At 36.7% G+C, this 15,658-nt stretch overlaps 1 protein-coding gene across 2 annotated transcripts in view; it reads left to right on the top strand.

Moving 5' to 3' along the window:
- Positions 1-15,658, top strand: part of NPHP4 (nephrocystin 4) — a 185,355-nt gene that overhangs the window by 22,794 nt on the left and 146,903 nt on the right. For both annotated transcript variants that reach the window (XM_067472811.1, XM_067472812.1), the window contains exons 4-5: positions 9,454-9,626; positions 12,570-12,634. In XM_067472811.1, the coding sequence (XP_067328912.1) occupies positions 9,454-9,626; positions 12,570-12,634 (238 nt within the window). The remainder of the gene's footprint in view (positions 1-9,453; positions 9,627-12,569; positions 12,635-15,658) is intronic.

Raw genomic sequence — 15,658 nt, forward strand, 5'->3', positions numbered from 1 at the left:
TCCTTCTTTCCTTCCTTCCTTCTCTTCCTCTTCCCTTCCTTCCTTCCCTTTTTTTACCTTCTCTCCTTCCTTCCTTCCTTCCTTCCTTCCTTCCTTCCTTCCTTCCTTCTCTTCCCTTCTTCCCCCTTTCTTTCCCCTTTTTCTTTCTCTCCTTCCTTCTCTTCCTCTTCCCTTCCTTCCTTCCTTCCCTCTTTTCATTCTTTCTCTCTCTCCTTCCTTCCTTCTCTTCTTCTTCCCTTCCTTCCTTCCCCTTTTTCTTGCTCTCCTTCCTTCCTTCCTTCTCTTCTTTTTCCCTTCCTTACCCCCCTTTTTCTTTCCCTTTCTCTTTCTCCCCTTTCTTCTCTACGTATTCTTGGACTGCAACTCCCAGCAGTCCACCTGATCCATCTACCTACCTATCTCTAATCTATCTATCTGGAGGATTGCTGGGAGTTGCAGTCCAGGAATAGGAAATTGGAAATCTGCCGGGATTGGGATGCTCTCAAAGAAATCCAAGGAGGGGAAAGCTTGCATTTTGGAAGCAGTGCATTTGGATCCTCCTCCTCTCCTGAAGGGCCTGGTCTAGGGGATGCTGGGAGCTGTAGTCCAGAAGAGAGTGTGGATATACTATTGTGTGTTTTGTTTGCTGGGGGAGTTGTTTTTGCATCTTTTTGCTTTTTTTTTGGCTTTTTAAGTCATTTCCGCTGTGTTTTTCGGTGTTTTTGAGAGTGATGGCCACTCGTTGGCCTGAGAGGTGTCTTGTGTCCAAATTTGGTGTCAATACGTCCAGTGGTTTTTGAGTTATGCTAATCCCACAAATGAGCATTACATATATATATAAGCTCTCAGTATGTGAATCATATCTATCTATCTATATCTATGGCGGAATGGCTCTTTGTCAGGAAGGCTTTGATTACATTTTCTTGCCCTGGTGAAGGGAGTTGGACTGGATGGCCTTAAGTATTTTCTGTTGGTCATGGGAAATTTTCCCCAATTCTGTCATTGGTGGGGTTCAGACTGCTCTTTTATTGTAGGTGAACTATGAATCCCAGCAACTACAACTCCCAAATGTCAAGGTCTATTTTCCGCAAACTCCATCTGTGTTCATATTTGGGCATATGGAGTATTCGTGTCAAGTTTGGTCCAGATCCATCATTGTTTGAGTCCACAGTGCTCTCTGGATGTAGGTGAACTACAATTCCCAAACTCAAGGTCATTGCCCACCAAACCTTTCCAGTATTTTCTGTTAGTTATTGGAGAACTGTGTGCCGAGTTTGGTTCAGTTCCATCATTGGTGGGGTTCAGAATGCTCTTTGATTGTAGGTGAACTATAAATCCCAGCAACTACAACTCCCAAATGACAATGAGTGAAGGTCACTCCTTGGGTTAGTAGGTATCTTGTGGCCAAATTTGGCAGCAATTAGTGCAGTGGATTTTGAGTTATGTTAATCCCACAAACGAACATTATATTTTTATTTATATAGACTAGCTGTCCCCTGCCATGCGTTGCTGTGGCCCACATCATAGAATCATAGAATCATAGAATCAAAGCACCCCCGACAGGCTGTGTGAGAAAGATTGATAACAGAGTCAAGGCTGAAACGAAATCCGTTTCTGGCCGCTTGGGACATAGAGTAAATTAGGGGATAAAAGGGCCAAGTACAGAATCTGTAGTCAGACGAAGCATCATAGAATCAAAACACCCCCGACAGGCTGTGTGAGAGAGATTGACAACAGAGTCAAGGCTGAAACCAAATCCGTTTCTGGCCGCTTGTGACATAGAGTAAATTAGGGGATAAAAGTGCCAAGTACAGAATCTGTATAGAATCATAGAATCATAGAGTTGGAAGAGACCTCATGGTCCATCCCGTCCAACCTCATTCTGCCAAGAAGCAGGAAAATTGCATTCAAAGCACCCCTGACAGATGGCCATCCAGCCTCTGCTTAAAAGCCTCCAAAGTAGGAGCCTCCACCACACTTGCTGTTATTTCTGCAAACAATTCCAGGGAATTCGGAAGATTGTAGAAAAGCTGAGGGACCAGGAGTCTGTTTGTGCCACAGCGTCCTACCTCACGACAGCAAAGTGTGCACCCTTGGTGTACATGTCGGAAACTGCAAATAATACACAGGGAGTCGGTATCAATTATTGATCGTCATCGTGAGCGAGAGAGAAGGATCATGCTGGGGATGCAAGGTTAGCGCAGGGTCTCCTGCCATGACTCCTGCAGATCATCTGCCAGTGAACCGTCCCCTCTGCGTCATGTTAATCTGGCATTGATATCTCAGTGGAAAAAAGCTCTCGTTCCCTCACATTTCATTAATAGCCTAGCGAGGGAGTGCAATGTGGGTCTTTAGCTACTAGATCTTTGAAATGGGGGTTGCTCCTTTTTTCCCATGAAGTAGAACCCGCCCCCCCCCCCCCCAAGCATTGCATTTTGTGCTGCGTTGTCACGAAGCTCCTCCACATTTATGGGAGCGAGGGGTGCCGACGTGGAAGAACTGACAAATGTGAATTAAGAAATCCCTTTTCGAGGAATTTGTAAATCCTCCAAATCAGTTCTATGGTCAGATGTCCGGGGGTTATCATTCCAATTTGAAATGTTTTTGGCTGATTCCATTTGCAAGCTGACTTAGATTCTCATTGGGAGAGAAAGGCAGCAAATAATAGTAATTTTTGGTCCAGTAAGATTATAATGTTTACTAGCTGTCCCCGGCCATGTTTTGTTGTGGACTCAGTTTGATTCCTTCCTTCTCTACTTCTTCCTTTCCTTCCTTTCTTCCATCCTTCCTTCCCTCCTTCTCTCCATCCTTCCCTATGTCTTTCTTTCTATCCTTCAGTCTTTCCTTCTTTCCTTCCTTTTCCCCTTCCTTCCCTCCCCTTAATATTATTATTATTATTAATAATAATAATAATAATAAGTATTATTATTACTAGCTGTCCCTTGCCATGCTTTGCTGTGGACTCAGTCTGATTCCTTCCTTCTCTACCTCTTCCTTTCCTTCCTTCCTTCCTTCCTTCCTTCCTTCCATCCATCCATCCATCCATCCATCCTTCCCTCCTCGTCTCCTCCTCTCCATCCTTCCCTATGTCGTTCTTTCCTTCCTTTTCTCCTTCCTTTCCTCCCACTTAATAATAATAATAATAATAATACTAGCTGTCGCCAGCCACGCTTTGCTGTGGCCTCAGTCTGATTCCTTCCTTCTCTACCTCTTCCTTTCCTTCCTTTCTTCCATCCTTCCTTCCCTCCTTCTCTCTATCCTTCCCTATGTCTTTCTTTCCCTCCTTCAGTCTTTCCTTCTTTCCTTCCTTTTCTCCTTCCTTCCCTCCCCCTTAATAATAATAATAATAATAATAATAATAATATTTACTAGCTGTCCCCAGCCACGCTTTGCTTGTGGCCTCACTTTGATTTCCTCCTTCTCTCCCTCTTAATTTCCTTATTTTCTTCCATTTTTCCTTCCCTCCCTCCCTTTCTTCCCTCCCTCTTTCTCTATGTCTTTCTTTCCCTCCTTCAGTCTTTCCTTCCTTTTCTCCTTCTCTCCCTCCCACTTAATAATAATGATAATAATAATAATGTTTACTAGCTGTCCCCAGCCACGCTTTGCTGTGGCCTCAGTCTGATTCTTTCCTTCTCTACCTCTTCCTTTCCTTCCTTCCTTTCATCCTTCCTTCCCTCCATCCCTCCATCCTTCCCTATGTCTTTCTTTCCACCCTTCAGCCTTTCCTTCTTTCCTTCCTTTTCTCCTTCCTTCCCTCCCACTTAATAATAATAATAATAATAATAATAATAATAATAATAATAATAATGTTTACTAGCTGTTCCCGGCCACGCTTTGCTGTGGACTCAATCTGATTCCTTCCTTTATCCTTTCCTTCCTTTCTTCCATCCTTCCTTCCGCCGTTCCATCCTTCCCTATGTCTTTCTTTCCTTCCTTCTCTCCTTCCTTCCCACTTTCATTCCTTCCCTCCTTTTCCTTCTCTCCTGCCTTCCTTCCCTCCCTCTTTCGTTCTTTCCCCTCTTTTTCTTTCCCTTTCTCTCCTTTCTTTCTTCTCTACCTCTTTCTTTCCTTCTTTCCTTTGCTCTGTCTGAGTCATTGTTTATATCTATGGCTGGATGGTCCTCTGGCAGGAGGGCTTTGATTGTGTAGACGAATGAATCTTTCTGAAGCTTTGCAGGATTTATTCTCTGCTTATGTTGTCTCGACATCCAAGGGGGATACCTCTGGTGGTTTTGTAAAAATTTTTAAATTTTTCTAAAAATCAGCGGATGATCGAACCTTTCTGAAACTCGGCAGGCTCAAAGTCGTAAATGTTGCCTACGAGGGTGCCAAGTGTCATCCTCATCGCTCTGAAACTATGCAGGATTAATTCTCTGCTTATGTTGACTCGACATCCAATGGGATACCTCTGGTAGTTTTGTAAAAACTTTTAAAATTTTCTAAAAATCAGCGGATGATCGAAACTTTCTGAAACTCGGCAGGCTCAAAGTCGTAAATGTTGCCTGCGAGGGTGCCAAGTGTCATCCTCATCGCTCTGAAACTATGCAGGATTACTAGGTTCTTGTGAGTTTTTTCGGGCTATAGGGCCATGTTCTAGAGGCTTTTCTCCTGACGTTTCGCCTGCATCTATGGCAAGCATCCTCAGAGGTAGTGAGGTCTGTTGGAGTTAGGACAATGGGTTATATATCTGTGGAATGGCTGGGGTGGGGCAAGGAGCTCTTCCTTGCTGGAGCTAGGTGTGAATGTTTCAACTGATCACCTTCATTAGCATTTGAAGGATTGGCTGAGCCTGGGAAAATACCCTGTTGAGAGGTGTTAAGATGTGCCTGGTTGTTTCCTCTCTGCTGTTTTGCTGTTATAATTTTAGAGTTTTTTAATACTGGTAGCCAGATTTTGTTCATTTTCATGGTCTCTTCCTTCCTTTCCTAAAAATCAGCAGATGATCGAAACTTTCTGAAACTCGGCAGGCTCAAAGTCGTAAATGTTGCCTACGAGGGTGCCAAGCGTCATCCTCATCGCTCTGAAACTATGCAGGATTAATTCTCTGCTTATGTTGACTCGACATCCAATGGGATACCTCTGGTAGTTTTGTAAAAACTTTTAAATGTTTCTGAAAATCAGCGGATGATCGAAACTTTCTGAAACTTGGCAGGCTCATAGTAGTAAATGTTGCCTACGAGGGTGCCAAGTGTCATCCTCATCGCTCTGAAACTTTGCAGGATTAATTCTCTGCTTATGTTGATTCGACATCCAATGGGATACCTCAACTTTTAAATTTTCTAAAAATCAGCGGATGATCGAAACTTTCTGAAACTCCGCAGGCTCAAAGTCGTAAATGTTGCCTACGAGGGTGCCAAGTGTCATCCTCATCACTCTGAAACTATGCAGGATTAATTCTCTGCTTATGTTGACTCGACATCCAATGGGATACCTCTGGTAGTTTTGTAAAAACTTTTAAATGTTTCTAAAAATCAGCGGATGATCGAAACTTTCTGAAACTCGGCAGGCTCAAAGTCGTAAATGTTGCCTGCGAGGGTGCCAAGTTTCATTCTGATCGCTCTAAAAATAATGGTTGAACAAGCCTCAAAAATGGAACAAATCTTAGTGAAACAATTGCGAAACTTCAGCAGTTCGGATTAATGGAACGGGGCCCTCCGAATTTTTACAAAACGAACCTCGGAAACGAATTACTGATTTGATTTCAGCCACTTTGCACACCTCTAATGAATGGATTTGTCATGATTTGTCTTCATTTGTCATGAATTGCCATGTTGGCAGTGAGTCAGGAGAGGGTGCTGTTGGGCAAGGAATGAATACGACACGGCTTACATATCAAGTTTATTGTTATTATATGGTTGCAGAAGACTTGTAGACAACTCCTGGACCTTCCACAGATATATAAACCCAATTTTCCAAATTTTCCAACGAACCTCACAACCTCTGATGATGCCTGCCATAGATGCAGGTGAAACGTCAGGAGAGAATGCTTCTGGAACATGGCCAGTCAGCCCGGAAAACTCACAGCAACCCAGAGGGGGACAGCGTTAGGCGATCTCTCGGTCTCTCTTCCAAGTGAGATTTTCACCTGCCGTCATCGTCCCTCTCCTGGCGCTTTGCCCGGGAACCAGTTCCGATTTCAGGATCCGCTTCCGGCGGCGGACCTTTGAGGCCCTGATATGTATCTGCGCAGGGAGATCACCCAGAGGTTAATTGGGTAAAGGATACCCTGTTGAGCGATGGCATCGAAAACAAGACACCAGCGCATGCCACCCTCAGGTCAAGCGATGGGAGGAGTGTGTGCTTCCATGGGAGGAAATTACAGTCGAGCCTGCGGTCAATTCTGGCCCCTCATATGTGTGGCAAAGAGTCGGTCGTCCAGTGTGGAGTTGGCTATATAGAACTAATGGCAGCAAATGGGAGAGTGAAATTATATATACACACATACCTAGGATATTAGAGATATTATTATTGTTATTATTATTACTAATACCACTACCACCATGTCCACTTAAAAGTTTGTAGATTTCATTATATATATATCAATAGGAGCCTAGTGTCTAGATCCATGATGGCGAACCTATGGCACAAGAACCTAGTGATTTGATGGTGCTTCTTTTTTGACTTGGGTGATGGTTGGAGTTTTTATGTAGATATCTATCTGTGTGTGTGGGTTTTCTGTAAATGGTGTGACCCAATTGTTGAGAGGAAACAACTAGGCACATCTTAACACCTCTCAACTGGGTATTTTCCCAGGCTCAGGCAGGCCTTCAAATGCTAATGTAGGTGATCAGTTGAAACATTCACACCTAGCTCCAGCATTCACATTCACACCCCAGTCATTCCACAGATATATAAACCCATTGTCCTAATTCCAACAGACCTCACTACCTCTGAGGATGCTTGCCATAGATGCAGGCGAAACGTCAGGAGAGAATGCCTCTAGAACATGGCCATATAGCCCGAAAAAACCCACAAGAACATAATTTTGTGTGATTGATGTGAACTTAGGCTCAGACTTTTAGGTACATAGTAACAACAACAACAGCAATGCTTGGTTGATTTGAACTTGGCTTGGAGGTTTAGGTAAATAGTAACAATAATAATAATAATAATAATAATAATAATAATAATGATTGATGAGAACTTGGCTCGGACTTTTAGATACATAGCGACAATAATAATAATAATAATAATAATAATAATAATTTTGCGTGATTGATGTGAACTTGGCTCAGACTTTTAGGTACATAGTGACAATAATAATAATAATAATAATAATAATATGTGATTGATATGAACTTCGCTCAGACTTTTAGGTACATAGTGACAATAATAATAATAATAATAATAATAATTTTGCGTGATTGATGTGAACTTGGCTCAGACTTTTAGGTACATAGTGACCATAATAATAATAATAATAATAATAATAATAATAATTTTGCGTGATTGATGTGAACTTGGCTCAGACTTTTAGATACATAGTGACAATAATAATAATAATAATAATAATAATAATAATAATAATTTTGCGTGATTGATATGAACTTGGCTCAGACTTTTAGATACATAGTGACAATAATAATAATAATAATAATAATAATAATAATTTTGCGTGATTGATGTGAACTTGGCTCAGACTTTTAGGTACATAGTGACCATAATAATAATAATAATAATAATAATAATATGTTATTGATATGAACTTGGCTCAGACTTTTAGATACATAGTGACCATAATAATAATAATAATAATAATAATAATAATAATAATTTTGCGTGATTGATGTGAACTTGGCTCAAACTTTTAGGTACATAGTGACAATAATAATAATAATAATAATTATAATTATTATTATTATTATTTTGCGTGATTGATTTGAACTTGGCTCAAACTTTTAGGTACATAGTGACAATAATAGTAATAATAATAATAATAATAATTTTGCGTGATTGATGTGAACTTGGCTCAAACTTTTAGGTACATAGTGACAATAATAATAATAATAATAATAATAATAATAATAATTGTTATTATTATTATTATTTTGCGTGATTGATTTGAACTTGGCTCAAACTTTTAGGTACATAGTGACAATAATAATAATAATAATAATTTTGCGTGATTGATGTGAACTTGGCTCAAACTTTTAGGTACATAGTGACAATAATAATAATAATAATAATAATAATAATAATAATTTTGCGTGATTGATGTGAACTTGGCTCAAACTTTTAGGTACATAGTGACAACAACAATAATAATAATAATAATAATAATAATAATAATAATTTTGCGTGATTGATGTGAACTTGGCTCAAACTTTTAGGTACATAGTGACAACAACAACAACAACAACAACAAGAACGTGTGATGTGAACTTGGCTTGGAGGTTTAGGTAAATAGTGACAATAATAATAATAATATAATAATAATAATAATAATTTTGCGTGATTGATGTGAACTTGGCTCAAACTTTTAGGTACATAGTAACAACAACAATGTGTGATTGATGTGAACTTGGCTTGGATGTTTAGGTACATAGTGACAACAACAACAACATTAATGTGTGATTGATGTGAACTTGGCTCAGACTTTTAGGTACATAGTGACAATAATAATAATAATAATAATAATAATAATAATTATTATTATTATTTTGCGTGATTGATGTGAACTTGGCTCAAACTTTTAGGTACATAGTGACAACAACAACAACAACAACAACAATAATAATAATTTTGCGTGATTGATGTGAACTTGGCTCAAACTTTTAGGTACATAGTGACAACAACAACAACAACAACAACAAGAACGTGTGATGTGAACTTGGCTTGGAGGTTTAGGTAAATAGTGACAATAATAATAATAATAATAATAATATAATAATAATAATAATAATAATTTTGCGTGATTGATGTGAACTTGGCTCAAACTTTTAGGTACATAGTAACAACAACAATGTGTGATTGATGTGAACTTGGCTTGGATGTTTAGGTACATAGTGACAACAACAACAACATTAATGTGTGATTGATGTGAACTTGGCTCAAACTTTTAGGTACATAGTGACAACAACAACAACAACAACAACAATAATAATAATTTTGCGTGATTGATGTGAACTTGGCTCAAACTTTTAGGTACATAGTAACAACAACAACAACAACAAGAATGTGTGATGTGAACTTGGCTTGGAGGTTTAGGTAAATAGTGACAATAATAATAATAATAATAATAATAATAATAATAATAATATGTGTTTGATGTGAACTTGGCCCAGACTTTTAGATACATAGTGACCATAATAATAATAATAATAATAATAATAATAATATAATAATAATAATAATAATAAGTGATTGATGTGAACTTGGCTCAAACTCTTAAGTGGACGTAGTGACTAATGATGATAATGATGGTGGTGATGATGATGATGGGAATAACCAAATTGTCCCCTCTTGGCTCCGCAGACGGTGTACTTCCACACCCCTTTGGCTCACCCCAGCATCGTGCTGGTGGTGGAGGTGGTGGCCATGGCCAGGCAGAGGGACGGTAGCCCCCAGGACCTCTCCTGTGGATTCGGCCTCCTCCCTTTGTTCAGCAGCACGTCGGAGCCGAGCGAGCTGGATTCCAAGGAGAAAGGGTACAAGGGCAACCTATGGGGAGGAATGGGCTGGATTGCACTATTGGGAGGGCACCGGTGGGCACAAGAACCCCGACATACACTGTGCCACATAATTTTTCATTCCTGGGTTATCAATGTCATTTCCTAATGGCTTATATCATAAAAACATAGGAAAAGTTTATTAAACTGCAAAAACTTTGTGGGAGGGACATCCCGCAACACATATATTCTATTCTATTCTATTATTACAATAATTATATTACAACTGTATTGTATTATTATAATTATGTTATATATATTTATTATTCTTTTTCATTATTTTATTATAATTGTATTATATATACATAATTACTACATTGTTATATTATAATTGTATTATATTGCTATAATTATATTGTTACTAGAATTATAATTCTGTTATATTGTTATAATTATATTATATATAATATTTACCATTCTATTTTATTATTTTATTATAACTGCATTATATATACTTAATTATTACATTATGTTATATTATAATTGTATTATATTGCTGTAATTATATTGTTACTAGAATTATAATTCTGTTATATTGTTATAATTATATTATATATAATATTTACTATTCTATTTTATTATTTTATTATAATTGCATTATATATACATAATTATTACATTATGTTATATTATAATTGTATTATATTGCTGTAATTATATTGTTACTAGAATTATAATTCTGTTATATTGTTATAATTATATTATATATAATATTTACTATTCTATTTTATTATTTTATTATAATTGCATTATATTGTTATAATTATATTGTTACTAGAATTATTATTCTATTACATTATTATAATTATATACAATATTTATTATTTTATTATAATTGTATTATATATACATAATTATTACATTATATTATAATTGTATTATATTGCTATAATTTATTTATTTATTGATTATTTGAACTTATATGCCGCCACTCCCCTGGGGCTCGGAGTGGCTTACAAGACTAGCTAAAATCTAACAAAATTTAAAAGCAATTTAAAACAATTTAAAAACAACACTAATTGTATTGTTACTAGAATTATCATTGTATTATATTATTATAATTATATTATATGTACTATTTATTATTCTATTTTATTATTTTATTAGAGTTGTATTATATGTGCATAATAATCATATATTTTAATTGTATTATATTGCTATAATTATATTGTTATTAGAATTATAATTATTATAATGTTATATATAAAATATTTATTTTATTAGAATTGTATTATATACACATAATTATTATATTATATTATATTATAATTGTATTATATTGTTAGTATTATATTATTAGAATTGTAGTATATTATTATAATTATATTATATTTAATATTTATTATTCTATTTTATTATTTTATTAGAATATTATATATACATAATTATTATATTATATAATAATTCTATTATACTGCTATAATTATATTGTTATTAGAATTATTCTATTACATTGTTATATTTATATTATATATAATATTTATTTTATTATTTTATTATAATTGTATTATATTATTATAATTGTAGTATATTATAATTATATTATATTTAATATTTATTATTCAATTTTATTATTTTATTATAATTATATATACATAATTATTGCATTTTGTTATATTATAATTGTATTATATTGCTATAATTGTTACTAGAATTATAATTCTATTATAATTATATATAACATTTATTATTCTATTTTATTATTTTATCATTATTGTATTATATATACATAATTATTATATTATGTTATATTATAATGGTATTATATCGTTATAAGTATATTGTTAGAATCATAGTATATTATTATAATTATATTATATATAATATTTACTATTCTATTTTATTATAATTGTATTATATACACATAATTATTACATTATGTGATATTATAATTGTATTATATTGCTATAGTTATATTGTTATTAGAATTGTAGTGTATTATTATAATTATATTATCTATAATATTATTCTATTTTATTATAATTATTATATTGTTATAGTTATATTGTTATTAGAATTGTAGTGTATTATTATAATTATATTACATATTATTCTATTTTATTATAATTGTAGTATATTGTTATAATTATATTGTTATTATAATTATAATTGTGTTATATTATTATAATTATATTTGATATAATATTACTGTTCTATTTTATTATAACTGTATTATATATGCATAATTATTATATTATGTTATATTATAATTGTATTAAATTGCTATAATTATATTGTTATAATAATAATTGTATTATTAACTGTATTATAAATGCATAAATATATTGTTATATTATAATTGTATTAAATTGCTATAATTATATTGTTATTATAATAATAATTGTATTATATTATTATAATTATATTGCTATTATGATTATAATACATGACATTATGCAATACAATTTTTGTTTGTGGGTTATATATCTCTCTTCCTAATTGGTTTCTATCATAACAATCACCGCAACAAAGCAAACGTCAGGCAGATGAAATTGGACACTGAAGTTCCCCTGAATTCGATGCAGATTTATTTATGACTCAAATCAATTCATATTTATGACTCAAATCAAATAAATAAATAAATCCAAATAAATTCAAATAAATCAAAGAAATTCAAATTTATGACTCAAATCAATTCATATTTATGACTCAAATCAAATAAATAAATAAATTCAAATAAATCAAAGAAATTCAAATTTATGACTCAAATCAATTCATAGAACCCTAGAATTGGGAGAGACCTCATGGGTCATCTCTTCCGAAAACCCCAATTTCCCATGCGAGAAAAACACATTGAAAGTGACCTTCTGTTTTTCTCTTTTTGTTTGCATTTTGAATAATAAGTGGTGATATCTCTGCCATTTTTTTTGTGCTGGGTTCCCCTTATTCTCACGATCTCGTGGCCTGTCCTTTCTTCTCCAGGCTCAGCCTTTATCACGGGACGCCGAGGGCCCTTTTGCACCCGCTGATCCAAGAACCGCTCACGAGTAAGTCCTTTTCTCCACACATTGTTTTATTATTTATTTATTTATTTATTTATTTATTATTTATTTATTTACTTCGCTTATATACCGCAATTCTCAGCCCAAGGGCGACTCACTGCGGTGTACAACATAGAAAAACAGGTGCAAAATACAAGACATAGTGTAAAATAATCCACAATTCAACGTTATCAGAAAACATCTCATCAAAAACATCAACATTACTACAAAAGCCATTCCGAGTCGTCTCATCGTCAAACCCACAATCCAATACCATTTCCGTTGTTCCATTCCTATGGTCATATTACCAATCATTGCACTTCTATTCAAATGCCTTCTTAAACAGCCAGGTCTTTAACTTCCTGCGGAATATTAACAGGGAGGGGGCTAGCCTGATGTCTACGGGAAGGGTGTTCCACAGCCGAGGAGCCACCACCGAGAAGGCCCTATCTCTCGTCCCCGCCAGGCATGCCTGTGAGGCAGGCGGGATCGAGAGAAGGGCCTCCCCGGAAGATCTCAAAAGCCGAGAGGCGGTCAGTTAGGTATCTTGGGCTGGAACCGTTTAGGGCTTTATAGGCCAATGCCAGCACCTTGAATTGAGCCCGGTAGCAGATCGGCAGCCAGTGGAGCTGGTACAGCAAGGGCTTTGTATGCTCCCTGCGTCCCGCTCCTGTTAGTATCATGGCTGCCGCATGTTGGACCAGTTGGAGCTTCCGGGCCGTCTTCAAAGGCAACCCCACGTAGAGAGCGTTGCAGTAGTCTAAACGGGATGTAACCAGGGCGTGGATTACTGTGGCCAAGTCAGACTTCCCGAGGTACGGGCGCAGCTGGCGCACAAGCCTAAGCTGTGCAAATGCTCCCCTGGTCACCGCCGAAACCTGAGGTTCCAGGCTCAGCGATGAGTCCAGGGTCACACCCAAGCTGCAAACCTGCGTCTTCAGGGGGAGTGTGACCCCGTCCAGCACGGGCTGTAACCCTATGCCCTGTTCGGCCTTGCGACTGACCAGGAGTGCCTCTGTCTTGTCTGGATTCAATTTCAATTTGTTCAATTTATGGAAGATGTCAGACTTGGAGTGCCTCTGATGTTGCTGCAAGGAGGTCCTCCATTGTGCATGTGGCAGGGCTCAGGGTGCATTGCAGCAGGTGGTCAGTGGTTTGCTCTTCTCCGCACTCGCATGTCAAGGATTCCACTTTGTGGCCCCATTTCTGAAGGTTGGCTCTGCATCTTGTGGTGCCAGAGCGCAGTCTGTTCAGCGCCTTCCAAGTCACCCAGTCTTCTGTGTGCCCAGGGGGGAGTCTCTCATCTGGTATCAGCCATTGGTTGAGGTTCTGAGTTTGAGCCTGCCACTTTTGGACTCTCGCTTGCTGAGGTGTTCCAGCGAGTGTCTCTGTAGATCTAAGAAAACTATTTCTTGATTTAAGTCGTTGACGTGCTGGCTGATACCCAAACAAGGGATGAGCTGGAGATGTCTCTGCCTTGGTCCTTTCACTATTGGCTGCTACTTCCCGGCGGATGTCAGGTGGTGCGATAGCGGCTAAGCAGTGTAATTTCTCCAGTGGTGTAAGGCGCAGACACCCTGTGATGATGCGGCATGTCTCATTAAGAGCCACATTTATTTATTTATTTATTTACGACATTGATATGCCGCCCTTCTCACCCCGAAGGGGACTCAGAGCGGCTTACAAGGTATATATATACATACAATATATTATTAACATAGTACAATATCAGTTTTAAATATTGCTATATTGCACTATATCAATTATACTGTAATATTATTAGTAATATTACATGTAATATAAATAGATAATTATAATATCATATTATTATTATTATTAGTATTATATTGCATTACATTACAATATTATAAATATTATATGTATATACAATATATTATATATTATATTATAACATATTATTAGAATAGCACAGGAGACAAGATGGTGCTGTCCCCTGGCCTCCCCTCTCTTCGCTCTGGCCCAGAGTGACAGTTGACATCTACTGTTTTACCGTGGTGAGATGTGTTCCACACTGGGCATGCGTACTCAGCAGCAAGGGCAGATGTCTTCACTGTGTCTGGTTGTGATCCCCAGGTTGTGCCAGTCAGCTTTCGTATGATGTTGTTTCTAGCGCCCACTTTTTGCTTGATGTTCAGGCAGTGCTTCTTGTAGGTCAGAGCACGGTCCAGAGTGACTCCCAGGTATTTGGGTGCACTACAATGCTCCAGTGGGATTCCTTCCCAGGTGATCTTCAGAGCTCGGGATGCTTCTCTGTTCTTGAGATGAAAGGCACATGTCTGTGTTTTGGATGGATTGGGGATCAGTTGGTTTTCCCTGTAATAGGCAGTCAGAGCACCTAGAGCTTTGGAAAGCTTCTATTCAACCATCTCAAAGCTCCCTGCTTGAGCAGTGATGGCATGATCATCAGCATAGATGAAACTCTCTGTCCCTTCTGGCAGTTGCTGGTCATTTTATTTATTTATTTATTTATTATTTAAACTTATATGCCGCCACTCCCCTGGGGCTCGGAGCGGCTTACAAGAATAGCATTTGTGTAGATGTTGAACATGGATGGAGCAAGCACGCTCCCCTGAGGCAGGCCGTTCTTCTGTTTCCGCCATCTGCTCCTCTGGCCCTGGAACTCAACAAAAAAGCTCCTGTTTTGTAGCAGGTTTCCTATGAGGAGGGTGAGGTGGTCGTCCTTTGTGATATTATACATTTTTCTCAGGAGGAGGCCTAGGTGGTTCACAGTATCATAAGCTTCTAACATAAGCTTCTTCTTCTAAAAGATGGTGATGGTGGTGGTGGTGGTGGTGGTGTTGTCTCCAGGCAGCAAGCCGTTATGGCCTGGCTACTTAATACTAATATTATGAATGATGTATTAGTACTATTCTAATAATATACTGTATCTAGTTTTTCAGCCCCCTTTTTAGGCTGAAAAAGTCCCCCTCGGCTTATACTCGAGTCAAGGTTATTTATTATTTCACTCTGTTATTATTATTATTATTATTATTATTATTATCATTTCAC

This window comes from Anolis sagrei, chromosome 13 (assembly GCF_037176765.1).
Source record: "Anolis sagrei isolate rAnoSag1 chromosome 13, rAnoSag1.mat, whole genome shotgun sequence".
Lineage (NCBI taxonomy): Eukaryota > Metazoa > Chordata > Lepidosauria > Squamata > Dactyloidae > Anolis > Anolis sagrei.